General features: G+C 40.5%; 1 protein-coding gene across 1 annotated transcript; it reads right to left on the bottom strand.

The window, feature by feature from the left end:
* Positions 1-2,205: 2,205 nt before the first annotated feature.
* On the bottom strand, positions 2,206-8,098 carry CUNH6orf141 (chromosome unknown C6orf141 homolog). The gene is made up of 2 exons (XM_031348339.1): positions 7,335-8,098; positions 2,206-3,911 (listed from the first exon to the last, which is right to left on the bottom strand). Exon 1 carries the CDS (start codon positions 8,057-8,059, stop codon positions 7,541-7,543), a length of 519 nt encoding a protein of 172 aa, XP_031204199.1. The 5' UTR covers positions 8,060-8,098; the 3' UTR covers positions 2,206-3,911; positions 7,335-7,540.
* Positions 8,099-19,130: the final 11,032 nt, after the last annotated feature.

Below are 19,130 nucleotides of genomic sequence, written 5' to 3' on the forward strand. Positions count from 1 at the left end.
GAAAGAGAGAGAGAGAGAGAGAGAGAGAGAGAGAGAGAGAGAGAGAGAAATTTTTGATGCCAAGGATTTGACATTTTGACTGGAGCACACCTCAGGCCTTCCCTTTCTTTGTTTCCTCTTCACTGTTAAAAAAAATGTCCAAACAGATTTAAACATAGGAAGACTTTATTGAAGATTTTTATGCTAGGGGAGGAATAAGATACTTAGTTCCTCTGAGACTGATGTCAGGAGAGTTTTTAAACTGATGGCGATGTATTGAAGGACTTTGGAGACAAGTTGGTAAATGATTAGGCCATCTGCTTTTGTCAACTGACAGTTAGAGAAGCTTCTATTCTCTTGTACCAGAAAAGGTAATTTGGGGTCTTCTCTTCTTCAATGACTCCATTTCAAAGAAATAGCTCTTGGGCCCTTAGACAAGATAAGAGGATATTCAAAATTCTCCCACTGCTTGAGTGTATTTGCTTCCAGCCAGCCTGAGGGAGGCTAGTGAATTCCCTTAACATACGACAACCTCTATTTTGTTTTTTAAGATTTTAATGTTTATTTATGTGCACATGTGTGAATGTATGTCTCATGTATGTTAGTTCCTGAAGAGGCAGAGGAAGGCACTAGAGCCCCTGGGGTTACAGTTACAAATGGCTGTGAGATGCCCAACATGATGCTGGGAACCTAACTCAGATCCAGCAGCAGCGAGAACTCTTAACTGCTGAGCGAACCTCTCTCCAGCCTTCTGTTATTCTCTTTTAAACTGAGAAGTCAGATTCTGGTTTTAAATTTACTTCCTTGTTTCTGACCATAACTGTCTCTAATTTTGCAGGAGACTATTGGCTGGAACAATGCCAATGACCTTAACCTACTTCCTTCTGCTGCCTCCAGTAATCTAGACTGTTCTTTTTCTTATCTTCATACATGAGGTTATTTAGAGAAATAAGTTCATAATTCTTTGTAATTAAAGAGCAAAGTCCTGGCTGTGGCCCTAGAGCTGTCAGAGTATTCCTGAGTACCAGCCCTGTCTCCTTTCCTGAATCGGTTGAAATTCAAGCCCCACCTTTGCCCCACTCCCTCATAATTCATGCTGAGTGACTGACTAGCTGTGACTCACAGGTCTGACTCTGTGCTGTCTTTAATGACTTCCTGCCTTTACTCGCTTAAGGGGCTTTTGACAATAAACCACTTCACATTCTTTGATAATGAAAAAATCATTCAAATTAAGCAATTCAGTAGTCAATCAGTAGTTCATTAGGGACAATTATAGGATGATACAGCTGTTTAAAGAGACATGATTATTTTCTTCCAGTTTACAAATCTTTCTGAACTGTACTGTATACCCTTTTATAAACTCTATTCATACTCCTATATATTGTTATTGCCTTCGCACTGTTAACAATTAAAGAGATTTTTTAAAAAATATTTTTAATTGAAGTGAGTGTCTGATACATTAAATAAACATGAGGAATAGCTAAATTTTTAAAAGGAATCATCCAAGGATCTTTGCAAAAATGCATGCCCTGACTCAACAGACAGTGGACTCCGTGGGGACTCTGCTCTTCTTTCTTAGAGGACCCCTTGCTAATAGCTAACCAGTAGCAAGCCTGTGTGTTAGCCTAGTATGCTGGTTCCTTCCTGCTACTACGATAAAACTCAATGACCAAAAGCAACTCAATGAAGTGGTGTTTCTTCTCAGAGTAACCAGCTAAGCAACCAGCACTCATAAAAGCTTTCCTCAGAAAATACGGAGGAGTCACAATAGGATTATTTTTTTAAATTTATGCTTACAATAAAATAGATCAGTAAGCAAGCATTAACTGGAATGAGTACACAAAAGCCACAGTTTGAGGTAAACATTCTACAAGGCTGATTAATTAATTAATAAACTGATTGTAACTTTAATGGTTATAGAGAGTTTGAATGTTGCATGTCAAGACCCAGTTTATCTTGAGATGGAAGCTGCCCTATGTTTGTGATCTAAACATCCTTGAAGTGGGCAGACCCTTGGCTTCTACCCAAAGGCTAATAATGGCATCAGACTGCATCTGAGGCCAGTGACAGAAATTTCCCACTTTTGCTGCAACATACCTACCTGAGGTTTCCTCCAGTGTATTTAAAAAGCCTGTGGATGTATGAACTATTCTGTTTTTCTGATTCTATAAAAATGTCATGAAACCACACTGGCATATGGATCCTGATCACCAATGTTTAGTTTTCGGATGAACAATATTTTATTTCCTTTGATGTGAGAACTGTATATTTTGTGACAACATAGCCAAACACACAAAAATAAAATAATACAGAAGAAATACTATTAAAATATTTGGGATCATGGTAGAATTTTTGTTGTCCTTTAATCTATCATTATTAATTTCATAATATTTCATTCATATTTCTTTGATTTTCTAATTCCTTCCCTTATTTCTTCTTCCCCTCCCTTTCTTTCTTTCCTTCTTCATTTTCTTTTCTTTTGCTTCACTATGTATGCCTGCTGGTCTTAGACTCACAAAGATCCTCCTATCTCTAGACCTCTAAATTGCTATAATTAAAGGATGATGCCACCACACCAGGCCCTAACATTTTATTTTGCAAATAAAGCTTATTCTTTATTCTTTTAAGAGTCACTTTCAGTGAAAGTGAAGCATAAACCCCATTTGTATCCATTTAAGGACCAGGCTCGAATCTGAAAAAAGACTGTATGGCACCACTCCTGGAATAGACCTAAGTCCCAGAAACTAGGCCATAAGATATCAGCTCCAGGGATAGATCATAGAATCTAGAAGAAGATCATAAAACCCCCTCTGAAGAACATCGTGAAGATAACCACAAAAATGGGGAAATATCTTATCTCAGAATGGGCCATCTGCCCTGGGCAGTCCCATTTCATTACATGGTTAAATTTTCATGAAATAAGAACGCAGACCACTGACAACATGTGACCCCTTAGCACCCACTAATGAAATTTTAGATTACCTAATCCTTCTAAAGAGTTTCCCCTGATTCCCTATAAGAAGACTTTTGTGCCTTTTTCTGGTGTGGCCATTTTGGAGAATGGTTGATTCCCCCCATATTGGATCTTTCTGAAGAATAAACACTCTTTGTTTTTGCATATATCTGAATCTGGGCTCTTTCTTCAGCAAATTTTAGACCCTAACATTAGGGTTGTACAAATAGCTTAGTGGTTAAGAACACTGGCTATACTTACTGAGGGACCAAGTTTAATTTCTAGCACCCTTAGGGAAGCTCACAACCACCTCTACTCCTATTTAAGGAATTCTAATACCTTGTTCTGTTCTTTGTGGGCAGATGGCACACATTGTGTACATATACCCATACAGGCAAACACTTGTGCACAAAATAAATTTAAAATTAAAAAAAAAAAATCTTAGAAAAAAATCACAGTGAGTTTTAATAGAAACAACTGGTATGGCCCCTCAATACAACAGCAGGTCAAATGTATCAAACATCACAGGTAATAATATGTGTGAATAAAGGGATTAAAGAGAGGTGGTGGTCAGACATTCAGCACGTACTGTCATCTCTAAATGTGAGAGGCTGACATTGAAAGATCTCAAGGTCAATCATCACAGGCTAGACACCAAAATCCAAAGCAAGTCTAAGCTATCCAGTGGGACATTGCCTCAAATAATTTAAAAAGTGCATATTAATAAAAAGGAGGTAGACATTTGCCTGATCCATGGTAGTTATGTGAGTTGGACATTTGTCCCAGTCGTAACATCCCCAGATGGGCCTCTGGGAGTCTTTGATATAATTTATCTAACAAACACAATTTTAAATGAACTTGTTTTTCTGTGAGGTGGAAGTTAAGTCATAGAGTCAAGATCCAGTCTTTGAAGAGATTCCTTGGAACTGAGCACAAGTTCAGGTGTTCTTCTGGCACACGAAATGAAACTGTTCTTCACCTGTAAAGCAAACCAAGACAGTTCAGCACCTTTCTTCACTCTCAATGTAACATCTATTTTAAACCCATAATTGTGTTGTTTTCAGAAGTTAGAGTAGCTTAAAAATGTTTTTACAATTCAAGGCCTAACAGAGCATGCCTTTTATCCCAGCCCTTGGGAGGCAGGCAGAGCTGAGGGTGGTCTGATCTGCATAAAGAGTAGTAGGCCAACCAAGTAGTAGGCCATAGCAAGACCCAGTCTCAAAAGAACAATTATCTAAAGCTTTGCCCTACCACGGGGCAGCAAAGGCTTTTTAATCTCTCTGTTCACTTAGCATAGTGACCATGGTCCTTTAGCCTTAGCTGATGCCCATCCCCCACGTGGTGTAGAAGTAATTTCTAAGGAATTTGGAAAATGTACTTACTGATCTACTAACAACGGAAAAGGCTAAAAGCAAGTCCTTTCAAGAGTACAGGAGAAGCCTTAGTAAAAACCAATAGTTCAGTTTTCATAAGTTGTTTTGCTGATGGCTTAGCTTTTACGATTTCTAGGCTATGTCATTAAATAGTAAACTAAATCCTGGTCAGGAGAAAAGTGGGTTAAATGATTAACTACACTAAACTACACTATTAATCAAAGAGTTAATACTGAGTGTGTACTCCATGCCAGGCAGTATTCTAAGTATTATAACTAAATCCTACCAATAAAACTACAATGTTTATTATCTCCACTAAACAAGTTAACCATAGAGATTAGGCACCTTGCCCAAAGTTACTAGTTAGCAGAGGGGTTAGTAAGAGTCAGTTAACTCCAGAGCCTGTCTTTCAGAGCTGAAGGACACTACTGATTTTGGTGATTGCAAAAGAGGTTTGCTTTTCTTGTCTCCAATCAGTGTTCATCTACCTGGGACCAATCCAAAAAGTGCAGATAGGACACTTAACTCTCAAAATTAACTGTACAAAGAAGTCACTCAGGATTTCTGCAAAAGAAGAATGTATGGGGGGAGGAAAGGAGAGGAGGGGCACACCTTCTCCTTTCCCAACTACTCAACAGATCGATAGATGCACTCAAGGGCTAATTTCATTCCTTAAGGGAAAACCCCCAACACTGAACACTGCTAGTGGTGAATCTTCAGCCAACAGGCCTTGCAGGATGCCAGAAGAAAGATGACACTCCTAAACCTGCTGACTTCCTAAACCTGAGTTAGAAAAATATGGTGCCCTCAGATATCTCTTTTGAGACTTGTCTAGAACTCAGAGTCTCCTGCCTGGGCATATTTGGGCCCCTAGAAATAAGACCCAGCAAAAGTCATCTAAAAATCATTTAGAGGGAGATGACCACATTCTTTGTCTACTTAGTAAGCACACATAATCACTTGATTATGATCTACCCAAGCTATGTGACCTTTAGGCCAAAGTTAGCTCATCTGTAAAAGAAGGATGCTATCTGACCAGGCAAAAGAGGTGGATCAGATGATGGCTTGAAGGCCATTCAAGCTCTAACTGCCTGAAGACAGCTGAAAGGATCAGGGTAAGAGCAGTGTTTAATCTTCATCTCAAACTCCTCAACTCCTGAGCAGAGCCCCATTCCTTTGTTACTGTCTGTTACCAAGCACCCCTCCCACAGGGACAACTCAGCCTTTCACCTGTCTTTAAGAGCTTTGTTTGTTCCTTAGAATTCCAAACTGCATCCCAATATTAAAACACTTAATGATGTGGAGCCTGAGAGATCAATCACTCATGGTTTAGAGCACTTGCTGCTCTTGCAGAGGATCCAGGTTCAATACCCAGCATGCACACAGTAGAGATGGCTCACAACCATCTCTACCTCTAATTTCAGGGGACCCAATGCTGACTTCTGAGAGTGCCAGGCTAACTAGTGGCACACAGATGTTCATCCAGACAAAACACTCACATAAAGAAAATAATAAAGTTTAAATGATGGTGTCTAATGACAAAGGGTTTTTTTTAAAAAAAAAAAAGTGGTAGACTTAGATCATTTTAAACACCCAGAAAAGGATTGGAGAGAGGGCTCAGTGGTCAAAAGTTGGGATTATTCTTGCAGAAGACCAAGTTTGGTTCCCATCAGTGAACTCCTCAATTCTCAATTTCCTGTAGTTCTAGCACCAAGTTATCCCATGCATACATCTAATTAAAGATAAATTAACTTACAAAAACTTGAAACAGTAGACTTACTGACAATCCAATCTTAACTACAAGTACTTTTTAAAAGATGTATTTGTTTTTATGTGCGCTGATGTTTTACCTGCATGCATGTCTGTGTGAGGGTGTCAGATCCCTGGAACTGGAATTACAGACAGTTTAGAGCTACTGTGAGGGTGCTGGGAATTGAACCAGGGTCTCCTCGAAGAGCAACCAAAGCTCTTAAAAACCACTGAGCCATCTTTCCAATCCTTAACTATAAATCTTATTCGTTAAAAGCTATGGATAACAATAGGGCATAAAACCATTTATGACATATTGCGTACATGTCTACCTTCCTTTTTTTTAAAAGCCTACAGCACCCGGTATTCCCAGGCGGTCTCCCATCCAAGTACTAACCAGGCCCGAACCTGCTTATACCTTCCTTATTAAATAGTAAACTAAGTAAGATGCCCTCTGCAATAAAGCCCCGTTAAAGGGTTCTCAGTGAAGGACCCAAGAGAAAGAACCCAAGGAGCTGAAGGAGTTTGCAGCCCCATAGGAGTAACGACCATATGAACTAACCAGTACCTTCAGAGCTCCCAGGGACTAAACCACCAACCAAAGAGTACACATGGTGGGATTCATGGCTCCAGCAGCATATGAAACAGAGGATGGCCTAATCGGTCATCAGTGGGAAGAGAGGCACTTGGTCCTGTGAAGGTTCTATGGCCCAGTGTAGGCAAATGCCAGGGCCAGAAAGTGGGAGAGAGTGGGTTTGTGAGCAGTGGGAGGTGGTACGGAATAGGGTTTTTTTTCTGAAGGGGAAACTAGGAAAGGTGATATCATTTGAAATGTAAATAAAGAAAATATCTAATAAAACCAAATAAATAACGCCCTGTTAAATTGCATTTTAACCTCTCAAAGTGCCGCCACCCTCCAGTCTCTCTTTCCCTCACTCCTTTTCTTAACATGGAAGTGTGACGGACGGAAATAGAAACTGCATACTAGTACAGAGTACCTAGAAACATTTTGCTTCACTTCCTGGTCACTTTATTTTTCCATTAAAAAAAAAAATTCTTTAAGGCTCTCAAAGCAAAGACCTTCTCTGTACCCACTACACACACCACAGGTCCCAAGACAGCAGACCTCAAACTTTCCTTCTGCTTTTGGCTGCTTAACGTGAATGAGGGGTACAGACAGGCAAGCAGCTTGCAAAATGCCAACAAGCAAACTGACTAAGGTTTTGCGCTTTCAAACTTTCCAATGTGAAAAAAAAAATACCACCAATGTAAAAAAATACCTTTTCTCCTCTTTATCCACTGTGAGGTACTTAAGCCACAGAGGACGTTGCAGGCTGCTTAAAATTTGTTCTTCAAGCATTTTCCCGCAACCACTGTCCTGGAACATTTCTCAGGCTCCAGAGATCTGTGTGTTGAATTTCCTTCGAGCACCAGGTCCTTGGGGCGATCGGGGTTTGGCTGGGACTCCGGTGCCCCACAAGCTGTGTCATTCCCTCTGTGTCCGAAAGGTGACTGCGGTCACAGAGCGCTCCTCGGTCCTCGTGGTCATACTTCCCTTGGTCCATGCGGTCCACAGCACCTCTTGCGTCACCTGGTAATCCACGACCCGCACCAACACGGACCTGGGTGTGGTTTCTGGGTCCTCCGGATGGCCTCCCGGGGCTGTGGCAATGCGCCTGCGGGAAAGCTTCGGTTTCGGTTCAGAATCGCGGTGGTCTCCAATCGTCGGGGAAAAGTTCTCGCTGTCCACAAGCCCTGCACAAGCAGAGTTCGCCTGTGTCCCCAACCACCTCTCCGGATGCAGAAGAAAGAGCACTTTCTCTCTGACCCAGGACTGGCAATCCAAATTCTCTCCCTTCTGCGATCTCAAGTTCCCACTTGTTGCTGATTGGACCCTGTCGGTCCCCGCCAGCGTGGGATTCCGGGCGCCAGAATCCAAGGGTGGTCCACACCCCTCCTCGCTCGGAGTGCACCCAGCGCGCCCCCGAGGTTTGCCGGGCTCCATCCCGGAGGGGAGATCATTCACGCGTCCACCTTTCTCCAGTTCTGAGAGGAAAACTCCAGCAAAAATCCGCGGGCGGTGCAAGAACCGGGTGTGGCTTGAGCGAGTTACGAACTAGAGGAGCCGCCTGAGGCCACACTGCGAATTCCCGCCTCCTATCTTGGTCTACTTTCAGCCTTTAGACCTCATTGGTTTCTACCCACTTCAAACACAGTCTTAGATCTTCTTCTCCAGTCCCTAGGACATAACCGCAATTCTTCTGTAGTGTATTTGACTCCAGCCCCAAACTGCCTAGTGAGGTCTCCATCTTTTTTTTTCCAAAACTGAAAGGAGGGACACATGGGTGCTAATGACCTTCTCAAATTCTCAAAGCACTATTTCTTATTTTTGTTTCTGTTCAAGCATGAAGGAACAAGTAAGCTTGATTTTTATTTTTAGTTTTTAGCTTTTTTTTTTTTTTGAGAGAGAGAGAGTTTCACTGTATAGTCCCGAGTGTTCTGCACTCTGTAGACCATGTTAACCTGGAACCCACAGAGCTCTGTCTCCCTCTCCCTCTGAGTGCTGGGATTAAAAACTTTCATCACTACCGCCCAGCATGCATTTGGTTTTTAGTCATCTGATTTAATTAATTCTTCTGGAAAAAGTACTTATTTGAGGGAAGGTGTCCTGCTGCAGTGCTGGTTGGCCTGGAACTCACTGGCTAGCATGAAAGTCCTTGAACTCCTTGGCAAGCCCACTCCCCCAGCATGAATGTGTTCTGGAAATGAAAGGATTTCCTGTCCACTTTAAATCCTCCCCTACTCTATGGTACCTCTAGGTCTAGGGAATGAGCTCTCAGGGTGAGGTTGGAACAGTTCAAGTCTTAGCAAACAGGGCTGTGAGTTCGTACTTTTGCTTTGCAATACTGGGATCTGTGGGGACAGGGGTCACCTCTGTCTGTGTTTTAGTTGTCATCATCACGAGTCTAGAAAAGGGGCCTAGTGCTTTGGCTTGAAACAAACTTCTAGAGAAGAACCAAAATAAACAAGAACAAATCACTAAAGGTGCTTCAGATTGTAGATTACCCTCCCATTCACCCATGCACTACTCTTTTAACGTCATGGATAATAAACTCATACATTTAGTACCCTTGTGTTCATATATCACTAAGCATATGCATATGAATACACCTATGCCTACGCCACAATAGTCTATGACTGAGATTCATAGAGAACACTAGCTAAAAGGAGAAAAGGATCCTATGTGTGCATTCTCATCCATCCTTGGTAGTAACTGTTCGTTTTACTGGAAAATACTGTTTTCCCGTCTGGCTTAGCAAAATGATTTGGCCATGATTGGGAGAATTTCTGCTCTTATATGAAAGACTGAATAGCATGTTGAAAAAGACATCCTGGTATCAGCATGGAGTCTGGCCTCGCTGTGGGCAGGCTGGCCTATTGCTACCCCACGTCTAGCATTCTTGGCAGCCTTAGATGAGAATGGGTTGGTTTTAAGCACTTTAATCTAAGTTATCCTTCACAATGAAATAAGGTGGTATTGTTTCTTTGGTATCTTTGAGAATTGTTAAGCGTATTGACCCTGGTCAGACACGGAAAAATAGGAGACCCTGGTTGCTATTATGTTATGTGTTTGTTCCTGACCAACATCTCATTTATCTCCTTATAAGACTGTAAGGCTCTGTCTTGTTCACGTGCTTGACCAGGAGGTACTTAGTATGTGCTGCATGGCAGTATCTGGGTAATGGGACATTTAGAGGATCAAGCCAAACTGCTTATCTCTGTCATGTTTTCCACTGGGGGTACAATAATGGACATCAGCCAGGAATCATAGTATTAGCTCTAGTGTGGATGAGAATTATCTACAGATCAACATTCTACCCTGCTTTCTCCAGTCTAGTTTCCACTAGTTTAGAGTTAGGCTTTCAACACTGATTTGTGGCAAGCCTTTCAGTAATTCTGATGCAGTAGTCTATAAACATTATGAGACATATATCACAAATTCACAATAGCTGCAAGCATGAGCCTTTAAATAGTTAAGTATGGATGGAGAAGGGGCTCTGGAGGACCTAATCCTTACTGCTAACCTATTTGCTTCTGAATGAATCAGGAGGAGAAAAGTCTTTGTCTTCAGTTGTATAACCAATGGTCGCCATGCCAGGCTCCAATGAATAAAATAATCTAATGGTCACACAGATGGTCCTGATTAAACTACAAGAATCACAAGTGGTCAGACAAGGAAAAATACATAAAAGAAACATGATTCAAACTGAGTAAGTTATATTTAGGAACATATTCTTACACACATATATGCATGCAACTGTTTGGGGGTCTGCTTAAATCCAACATAACTCAAACACCAGGTCGATGCAGATGATAAAAATTTATTTTAATCAAACTGCTACTGAGAAGTCAGGACTGCAGAACAGAGTTCAGAGCTGAACTATGACCCTGAAAGGACATTTTATAGCATGTTTAAAGAATGAGACCATACAGAGAGTTGATTAGTGGTAAGCTGCAGCATTGTTCAATCATATTCTGACATAAGGAGCTTAGCAAGGGACTGTCCGTTAATCAGGATAAGAGTTGGTTCCTGGGCTTGGGAACATGAATTTAATTTGACCCTGCCCAGCAAGATGGAGAAGTTGTCCTTGAGATATCTGAAGTCAGACAACTGTTACTTTATCCCCGAAATGTCTGGACTCAGACAACTGCTTCCTTGTAATAGAAGCTGTTCAGCTATTGGGAAGTCCCCAGATCCCCTAGGGCCTGAGACCTTGAATTTAATTTCTTGCTATGATTAAATTGAGTTTGAAAACAAAGTGGTTGTATTTACAATAAGATTCTTTTGCTTCGGGCAGTGGTGGCGCACGCCTTTAATCCCAGCACTTGGGAGGCAGAGGCAGGCGGATTTCTGAGTTCGAGGCCAGCCTGGTCCTACAGAGTGAGTTCCAGGACAGCCAGGGCTACACAAGATTCTTTTGCTTGTCCCCAGAAATTAATGAGAAGAGGACATGAATTTGTAAGCAAGAAAAAAAAGGTACCTGGGAGGACTTGGAGGGAGGAGAGGAAAAATAGAAATGATGTGGTTTTACTATAATTTCAAAAAATGCCCGAAAACAAAATATAGAAATCATAAACCCGAGGAATGTTGGTAGAGGTGGAAAGGAGAGGAATAGGAGGGATTTCAGCGAAGGTGTGGGGAATAGAGTATTGCGAATACATTAAATGCATGGTTGACGTTGTCAAAAGTTCCAGGCCTATCTTGCTCCTTTGAAGAAGCAAGAATACTATCTATCCCCTCTTTTCAGTAAAATTGGGAGAATCCTTGTTGGAGTGTCTGTGTCTGAAGGAAGTACAGTGTAAACCACAAGATTATTGCTTCTAAATATTGCCTCAGGACGAGATGAAGAATTAAAATGGAGAATGGAAATTGGAGGAAACTATTTGCTCAGGAATAAGACCTACATACCCCTCAGAGAGCTCTTGCTTTTTTTAAATGAGAAGAAATGATGTATCGATGTGTATAAGACCACAGGGAAGAAATACATACAGAAAGCATAAAAGTAAGTTCCTTTCCTCTAGGATGGTGTTTGCTGTGTGTTGGGTCACTTTCATTGGTCCAAATGAATATTTTTCTCATGTGGGAGGGGAAGGAGGTTCATGATAGGGAGTAAACAAAACTTACAAGGTTCAGGTAGCTATGGAAAAGAATGCTATTCTTAACCCCTGCTCCCAAAGTTATATGAATAGTAGCAGTTGCTGTGCCGAGTACTAGCAATCCGACAGTTGTGCAGGGTCCTCCTGGAATGCAGTCTAGTGAGTCATCGGTCATGCTGGGTGGGCTTGCAGGTGATGTCACTGCCTTTGAGTGGCCTATGCTCTTGTTATTAAGCCCAGTAAACTCACAGGTTCTCTAAGCTAGACTTCAGTGACATCATGACTTTGGCTCGTTGTCGGGGCCCCTTCAGGGCTGAGTGTAGAGCTGTTCAGTCTCCCTTCCCTAAGTCACACTACACTGTGCTTTAATAGATCAAAGTGATTTCTAAAATGTAAAGAGGTTACAGAAAAGACTTCACTGACCAACTCTCGAAGTTACTTACGAGAGCTGCAAGCATTCTGGTCCCTGAGGCCTGGTGAGTCAATTTATACTGAGCTACAGTATATGGTGAAACATCAGTTTGCACTATGCCTCAAAGGTCAGAAGAAGATTTTGATTAAGTCACTGTGAGAAGCTACACCCATAAAGTCTCACCAACATGACTGTCCAAACATGAACCAAACTAGGATGACACTAGTGGGCCAAAGTGAATGAGAAAAAACCCACGAGGCCTCAGGCATGCACAAGAACTAAAGGCAGCTAAGGAATTCAGGGAGTCTGAGAAATAGTCTTCCTCAGGTAAGAGCACACCAGTTGGTTATCCCACACTAATTTTTGGTCAGGTTTGAAAACATACATACAAGTAAAACATACAAACTGAGCATGCTAAATTTAGAAATCTATCTATCTACCTACTCATCCATCCACCACCCATCCATCTATCTATCTATCTATCTATCTATCTATCTATCTATCTATCTATCTATCTATCTACCTATCTACCTATCTATCATCTTTCTATCATCTATCTATCATTTATCTATGTGCATACATATGTACACATATGCATGAAATAACAGTGAATGAAAAAGAGGCCATGAATTTGGAAAGGACCAAATAACGAAATATGGGAAGATTTGGAGACAGGGAAGAGAAAGGAGAAATGTAACATTATAATCACAAAAAAGAAAAAATTATGGATTCTTTGCTTTTTTTCTGTAGTTTAAGTGTATACTTTTGTTGGTGATCTTATTTTATGGGTTAGACTCAGAAGAATGATTATCTCTCTTTTTAACTCCCCTGTCTCTCTCTGCACATGTGTGCAGCTTGCATGTGTGTGTGTGTGTGTGTGTGTGTGTGTGTGTGTTTGTGTGTTTATACTGGGAAAAGCATCCAGGGCATCAGTTACCTACCTCTCTGTCCATTAGGAGTTATTTCATAGACTTATACTACGATGTTCCTATCAGTTATTCTAATTCCACTTCCTGTAGACATACCATCTGCGTGCAGCCTCCTGGCTTAATTTATACCCACATTAATATTTTACAGCTTTCTTCCCTTATCAGATATAACATCCAAGAGTTGAAACACTGGTCTAGCAACCCGTTCTCAGCTTGTGGGAAAGTAACTAAAGCCCTTCCAGCACCCAGGAAATGATGAGTCAAGTGGAATGTCGTTCATCAAGCCTTCCCAGAACAAAAGCGTTATTCATCTCCAGTCACTTTGTAACAAAGTTCCAAGTTACACGTGAGTTTAAAATGCCTCAGTGCTTGCTTGCTTCAGCAGCACATATATTAAAATACTTCAGTGCTGTCCTTGGTTGGTGGTTGAGACCCTGGGAGCTCTGAGGGTACTAGTTAGTTCATATTGTTGTTTGTCCTAAGGGGCTGCAAACCCTTCAGCTCCATTGGTCCTTTCTCTAACTCCTTCACTGGGGACCCTGTACTCAGTTCAATGAATGGCTGTGAGCCTCTACATCTGGGGTCTGATTGTTCTGGTAGCATGTGTATAGTAGAGGATTGCAAATTCGATCATCAATAGGAGGAGAGGACCTCGGCCCTGTGAAGGTTCTGTGCCCCAGTGTAGGGTAATGCCAGGGCCAATAAGTGGGAGAGGGTGGGGTGGCAGGCATGGGGAGGGGGGAGGTAACAGGGGTTTTTTGTTGTTTTTGTTTGTTTCTTTGTTTTTTGGAGGGGAAACTGTGAAAGGAAAATTTACATGTAAATAAAGAAAATATCTAATAAAAAATATGTCAGTGCTTCTCAAACTTATCTAGACATGGGGATAGTCTAGCAAAGTGTTTTTAAAATATGTTATTGATCTTTTCTGAAAGATTTTACTATAACTGTGGTGGAGTGTGGCCAGGGCACACTCTTTCCACATCTTTTACATCTTTCTAGATGGTTCTAACAGCTACTACAGTTCAGAGTTGTTGAGTCAGATGTCCTTTATGGCAACATTAAATGAAGAAAAAAATTGAAATAGTACAGTGTACAGTGAACCCTGAAAGTACATACAACTACTATGTGTCCATTCAATATGTTTTTTAAGTGGGACAGCACCTGAGGAACCTCTAAGGTTGTCTTCAGGCCTCCATATCCATAAGAGTGCACACACACACACCCCCACACACTGAATTAATTAATAGTGAATGAATGGATAAATAAATGAATAAATGTGTGGAACAATAAACACTGACTGACTTACACAGTCAAATACTGACTGGCAATAAGGAGAAATGGAGAATTGAGTCATGGGTTCATGATGCAGTATTCTGAAAAGAAGGACATATGCTATGTGGTTTCACTCATGTGAGATATGGGAGGTGCTGAGTAATTCTAGTTAACAAAGTGTCTGGTTCCTAGAGGTCCAGACAGAGAATGACAGGAGGGACAGGTCAATATGTCCATTCTCTTGCCTACTATGACATCAACGTCTTACCAAATTGTACACTGTTAGGAGATGAAAGTACAGGTGAGTAAATTTGATTAGAATTGTTCTCTTTTTTGCATTATGTTAATGTCTGTCATTGTTTGGATAAATAATACAAAAAATAATATATATATATATATATGTGTGTGTGTGTGTGTGCTGTGTGTGTGTGTATATATATACACACTCTAAAAGCAAAGAATGTTAAAGGACTACAGCTTCATATGTAGAATTTACAGTAAATAAATATCATCAGTGGGAAAGAAAGTAAATTAAAGCTAGAGTAGTTGAGAAAGAGTTTTCCAACAAAGTGAAATGTAACTTATTCTGGTCTAGATACTTTTGCTGAAAGCTGTAAAAACTAACAGCTCTGGACTGAGTACATACATACCTACTAAACACAAGAGCTGAAAATGGAATCCCAAATATTACTAAGTCAGATCTTTAGTACATTATAAAGATAACATGAAGCTATAAGGGCTGTGTCCTGTATCAGACAGGAAGGACAGAGATGGATTTAGTTCTTCTCCACTGGAGGACATTTATAGGAGGGAGCTCTCCCCAAACCAGCAAGAGAAGCTTCACCAGCCCCGACATAAGTATGTTAGCACTTGGATCTCAGAGCTCCCAGCTCCCAAATGACTTTTCCCCTTATTTAGTCCACCACCCATTTTATGATACTTTGTTATAACAGTCTAACCAGATTCACCAACCCAAACTTGTTTAAGAACAGGCATTGTTGTAAGGATACCAAGAACATCTGGCCTTTAGTAGAAGAAAACTTTTACAAAGGAATAGCAACTTTGTTCTGAAGATGGACTTAGCAGGCTCCATGTCTCAGATGAATGAAGAATTCTGTCAGCAATTCAAGTTAAGCATTTACCCAGTAATTAGAACTCCACTTGGAAACAAACTGGAATGACTTACACAATCTTTTTCTTATTCCTTAATATTTGCTATTATTCACAACAATAAAATAAAAGATATATTTGAAAAGTCTGGGGACTATTGTTGGTTCTTAGAACATTTTAAATTTATTTTTCATACTTATGTGTATGTGCATATCTGTGTGTGGATATGACTACATGAATAAAAATGCCCATAGAAGCCAAAATAGGTCACTGACTGCCCTGTAGCCAGAGCTACAGGTGGTTATGAGCTGCACCCTCCTACATGAATGTTGAAAGTCAAACTTGTTCCTCTGCTAGAGTGGCAAATGCTCTTAACTGCTGAGCCTTCTCACCAATCCACTGACTTTTATAAATGGAAAAACAGTTAACTGAGTAATAAAATTGTAAAATCTGTATTAAAGTTTGAATGATTGGTCCCCAGCTGGTGAATCTATTTAGGAAGGCCTGGGAAACTTTTGGAGAAGGATCTAACTGGAGAAAGTATGTCACTGAGGCCATATCATTATGGTGGTCACATTGGATTCTGGCTCTGAGCTGTCTCTTTCTGCTTTCTGACAGCTATGAGGTAAGGGTTCTCACTTTACAGGGCCTTTTCTCATGGTGCTTGGCCTTACCGCAGGCCCACAGTAACAGAGTCAACAACCCTTTTCTCCAACCTTGGAAGTTATGAACCAAAATTTAAACTTCCTCTTTTTAAATTACATCAAATGTTCAGTTACAAGATGAAAACTGAACCAGCTGACAACTTAGATATGGGGATAGCACAGTACTTTACATAAAACAACATTATGAGTTACAATAAAATGGTAAGCAGACATATTTTGTTGTTCCTGTTTATTTCTCTAGACAGGGTCTTACTATGTAGCCTTTGCTGACTGGGAACTGTGTAGATCAGGGTCTTGAATTTACAGAGATCTACCTACCTCCATCTCCAGAGTATTGAGACTACAAATATGTATTGCCAAAACACCTAGTTATTTTTACATTTCTCACAAGTTATGTCCATAATATTATCCATACTTGTGGCTTCACTATATCCTGCTTTCTGATACTTCTCAAATTATAGATTTATTCTCGATGCAGCTGCTAACGTTTATTCTTACAACAGACAACACTGCTATCCCAAACCACTCTCTTCCCCATCTGGAATGGAAATACCCTTCTGGTGTGATATTTGTTTACCATGGGACTGGCAAAGTTTTATGTATGAGAATTAACTTTGCCCCACTGATGGTGGGTTTGGCCACATGCTGGTACATGAAAACCAGAGTCCTGACACTGGAAACCTGTATATAGAAGCTTGCTATCATCTCACAGCTGGCCATGAGGTTTGCCTGGATCAAGATCTTGTCTTGGCCATGATCTCACAATGATGACAACACAATGAATAGAGCAGAATAGAACCCAGCCAAGCTGGAGCAGTTGATATCTAGAGAAAGAAATCACCTATGTTATTACAAGCCAGTGAAAAGTTGGGGCTTGTATCTTACTATAATCTTACCCAATAAAAACTGTCTCTGATGAAATTTCTGCTGAATTGCTTCAGAATATTTCCCATTCATATCAAAGCCCAAATATCCAGAATAATAACATTTATTCTCTCTGTGTGTCTTTCTCTTTCTTTCCCTCCCTCCCTTCTTTCCTCCCTCTCTTCCTTTGTTCTTCCCTTTCTTTCTATTTCTTTTTGACACAAAATCTCTATATAGTACTAGATATCCATGAGCTTGCTGTATAGACCAGGCTGGCCTCAAGCCCACAGAGATCCTCCTGCTAGAATTAAAAGCATGTGCCACCAAAGCCAGCTCTTTTATTCTCTTAACTCTCTTTTTGCATTCCTCTTTCTTATCTTAAAAAGACTGCAATTTTATTGTCTTTTCTCTCCTTCAATAACTTCTTCTTCCACATACCTAATATTTAATGACATCTTTGAAATCTCCCTTACTTCTTTTTCTTTTTCTGTTGCCTTCCTCTTTAGACTTTTTTTAAAAGATTTATTATTCATTATATTTATATGGGTACACTGTTGCTGTCTTCAGACACAACAGAAGAGGGCATCAGATCCCATTACAGATGGCTATGAGCCACCATGTGGTTGCTGGGAATTGAACTCAGGACCCTTGGAAGAGCAGCCAGTGCTCTTAACCGCTGAGCCATCTCTCCAGCCCAAGACTTAACAGCTCAGTACTCTGAGGCAAGACATGAAAATATGTAACTTTATCCAACCATATTACTACACATGGTAGATCAAATCCCCCCAACAGAAAGGTAATGAATAATATCAATAAGCACACAGTATAAGTCTGAGAAAATATGAGGTTACTCAGTATAAGTAAAACCTAATCTCATTATAAATAATCTTGAAGATTACTAACAATTTTAATGGAGAGCTTAATCACACTTCCCTTTATAGCTGATGTCTTGTGACTAATACACCCTGACAGTGAGAATAAAAACAAGCCTTTCTGCATGTCCCCCATGACTTCAATCTTTGCATCGTTCAGATTTTATCAAAGACTCGGGAGCCAGATGCTGTGGTGACAGCCTGTTGCTCAGAGAGGCAGAGAGAGCATCCAGCTGACCCTGCTCCTCAGCCAACTTCCCAGAAGGAAAACACCAGCTCTCCTTCTCCACACAGCTCTAAAGCCCTTCCGACTGAGTGTCCCACCTTTCTACCTCTTGGGTATCTCTCTGTCTGATCCCTTGACTTCCTCTCACTCTCTGGTTTGTTCCCATGTTCACTACATGTCAGCTGGTTGCTTGCTCTACTTCTTGACCTATGGTTGACTTTATTCAATCTTTTACAAGATTGAATAAACAGAAAGCCTCTCAGGTTAGAGATATGTGCTAGGGCTGAGCCACACCACAACTAGAAATAACTTTTTTCAGTATATAATCTTGGAGTTCACAGTGTGATCAAATATCCTGCAACATGAGTGCTTTGCTAAGATGCTATGGAATTCAAATGAAATACTCTCATAAGCTTTTCCAAATAAACACACACACACACACACACACACACACACACATATACACATATAAATGTACATATATACACATAAATATGTACATATATACTTTTTGATTTTTAAGGCTTTTGGTTTTTTTTTTTTTGAGAAGCTACTGCATGGTTTTTATAAGTACCTTATAGCCAGAAAAATGGAAGTCAAGTGTGTACGTGAGTGCATGTATGTGTGTGTGTGTATGTGCCTTTTCATGTATTTTCCATAGCACATAAGTGGAAGGCAGAGGGCAATTGTGGAATCATCTCTATCCTCCCATCATCCTAGATATAGGGCTCAAGTTGTTAGTCTTAGAGGCCGGTGGCTTTACCAGATGAGCCATCTGGCTGGCAGCCCCTGTGACAATGTTTACAGCATGGATTTTTTTTTAAAATACCTGAAATTACCTCCTATGCATGTTTGTGGGAGAAGATTATAGAAACTTAGTTTTACCCAATGTATGTTCTGTGTCCCTGATCCTTTCATTACTGAAATACTATATGAAACATTTAAGCTCATTCATGCCATAGAAGAGGTGGTAATTCCTGTGTATAATACTGTTGGTAAGATATCTTGAAATTCCTGGTTAAAAGACAAAGAATTAGCAACTATTCAAGAGTTAGCCACAAGGAAATA

This window comes from Mastomys coucha, unplaced genomic scaffold (genome assembly GCF_008632895.1).
Source record: "Mastomys coucha isolate ucsf_1 unplaced genomic scaffold, UCSF_Mcou_1 pScaffold3, whole genome shotgun sequence".
Lineage (NCBI taxonomy): Eukaryota > Metazoa > Chordata > Mammalia > Rodentia > Muridae > Mastomys > Mastomys coucha.

What these genes read in the sequence shown, in the direction of transcription:
- CUNH6orf141 (XM_031348339.1), bottom strand. Translation starts at nt 8,059, where the DNA reads ATGGAGCCCGGCAAACCTCGGGGGCGCGCTGGGTGCACTCCGAGCGAG.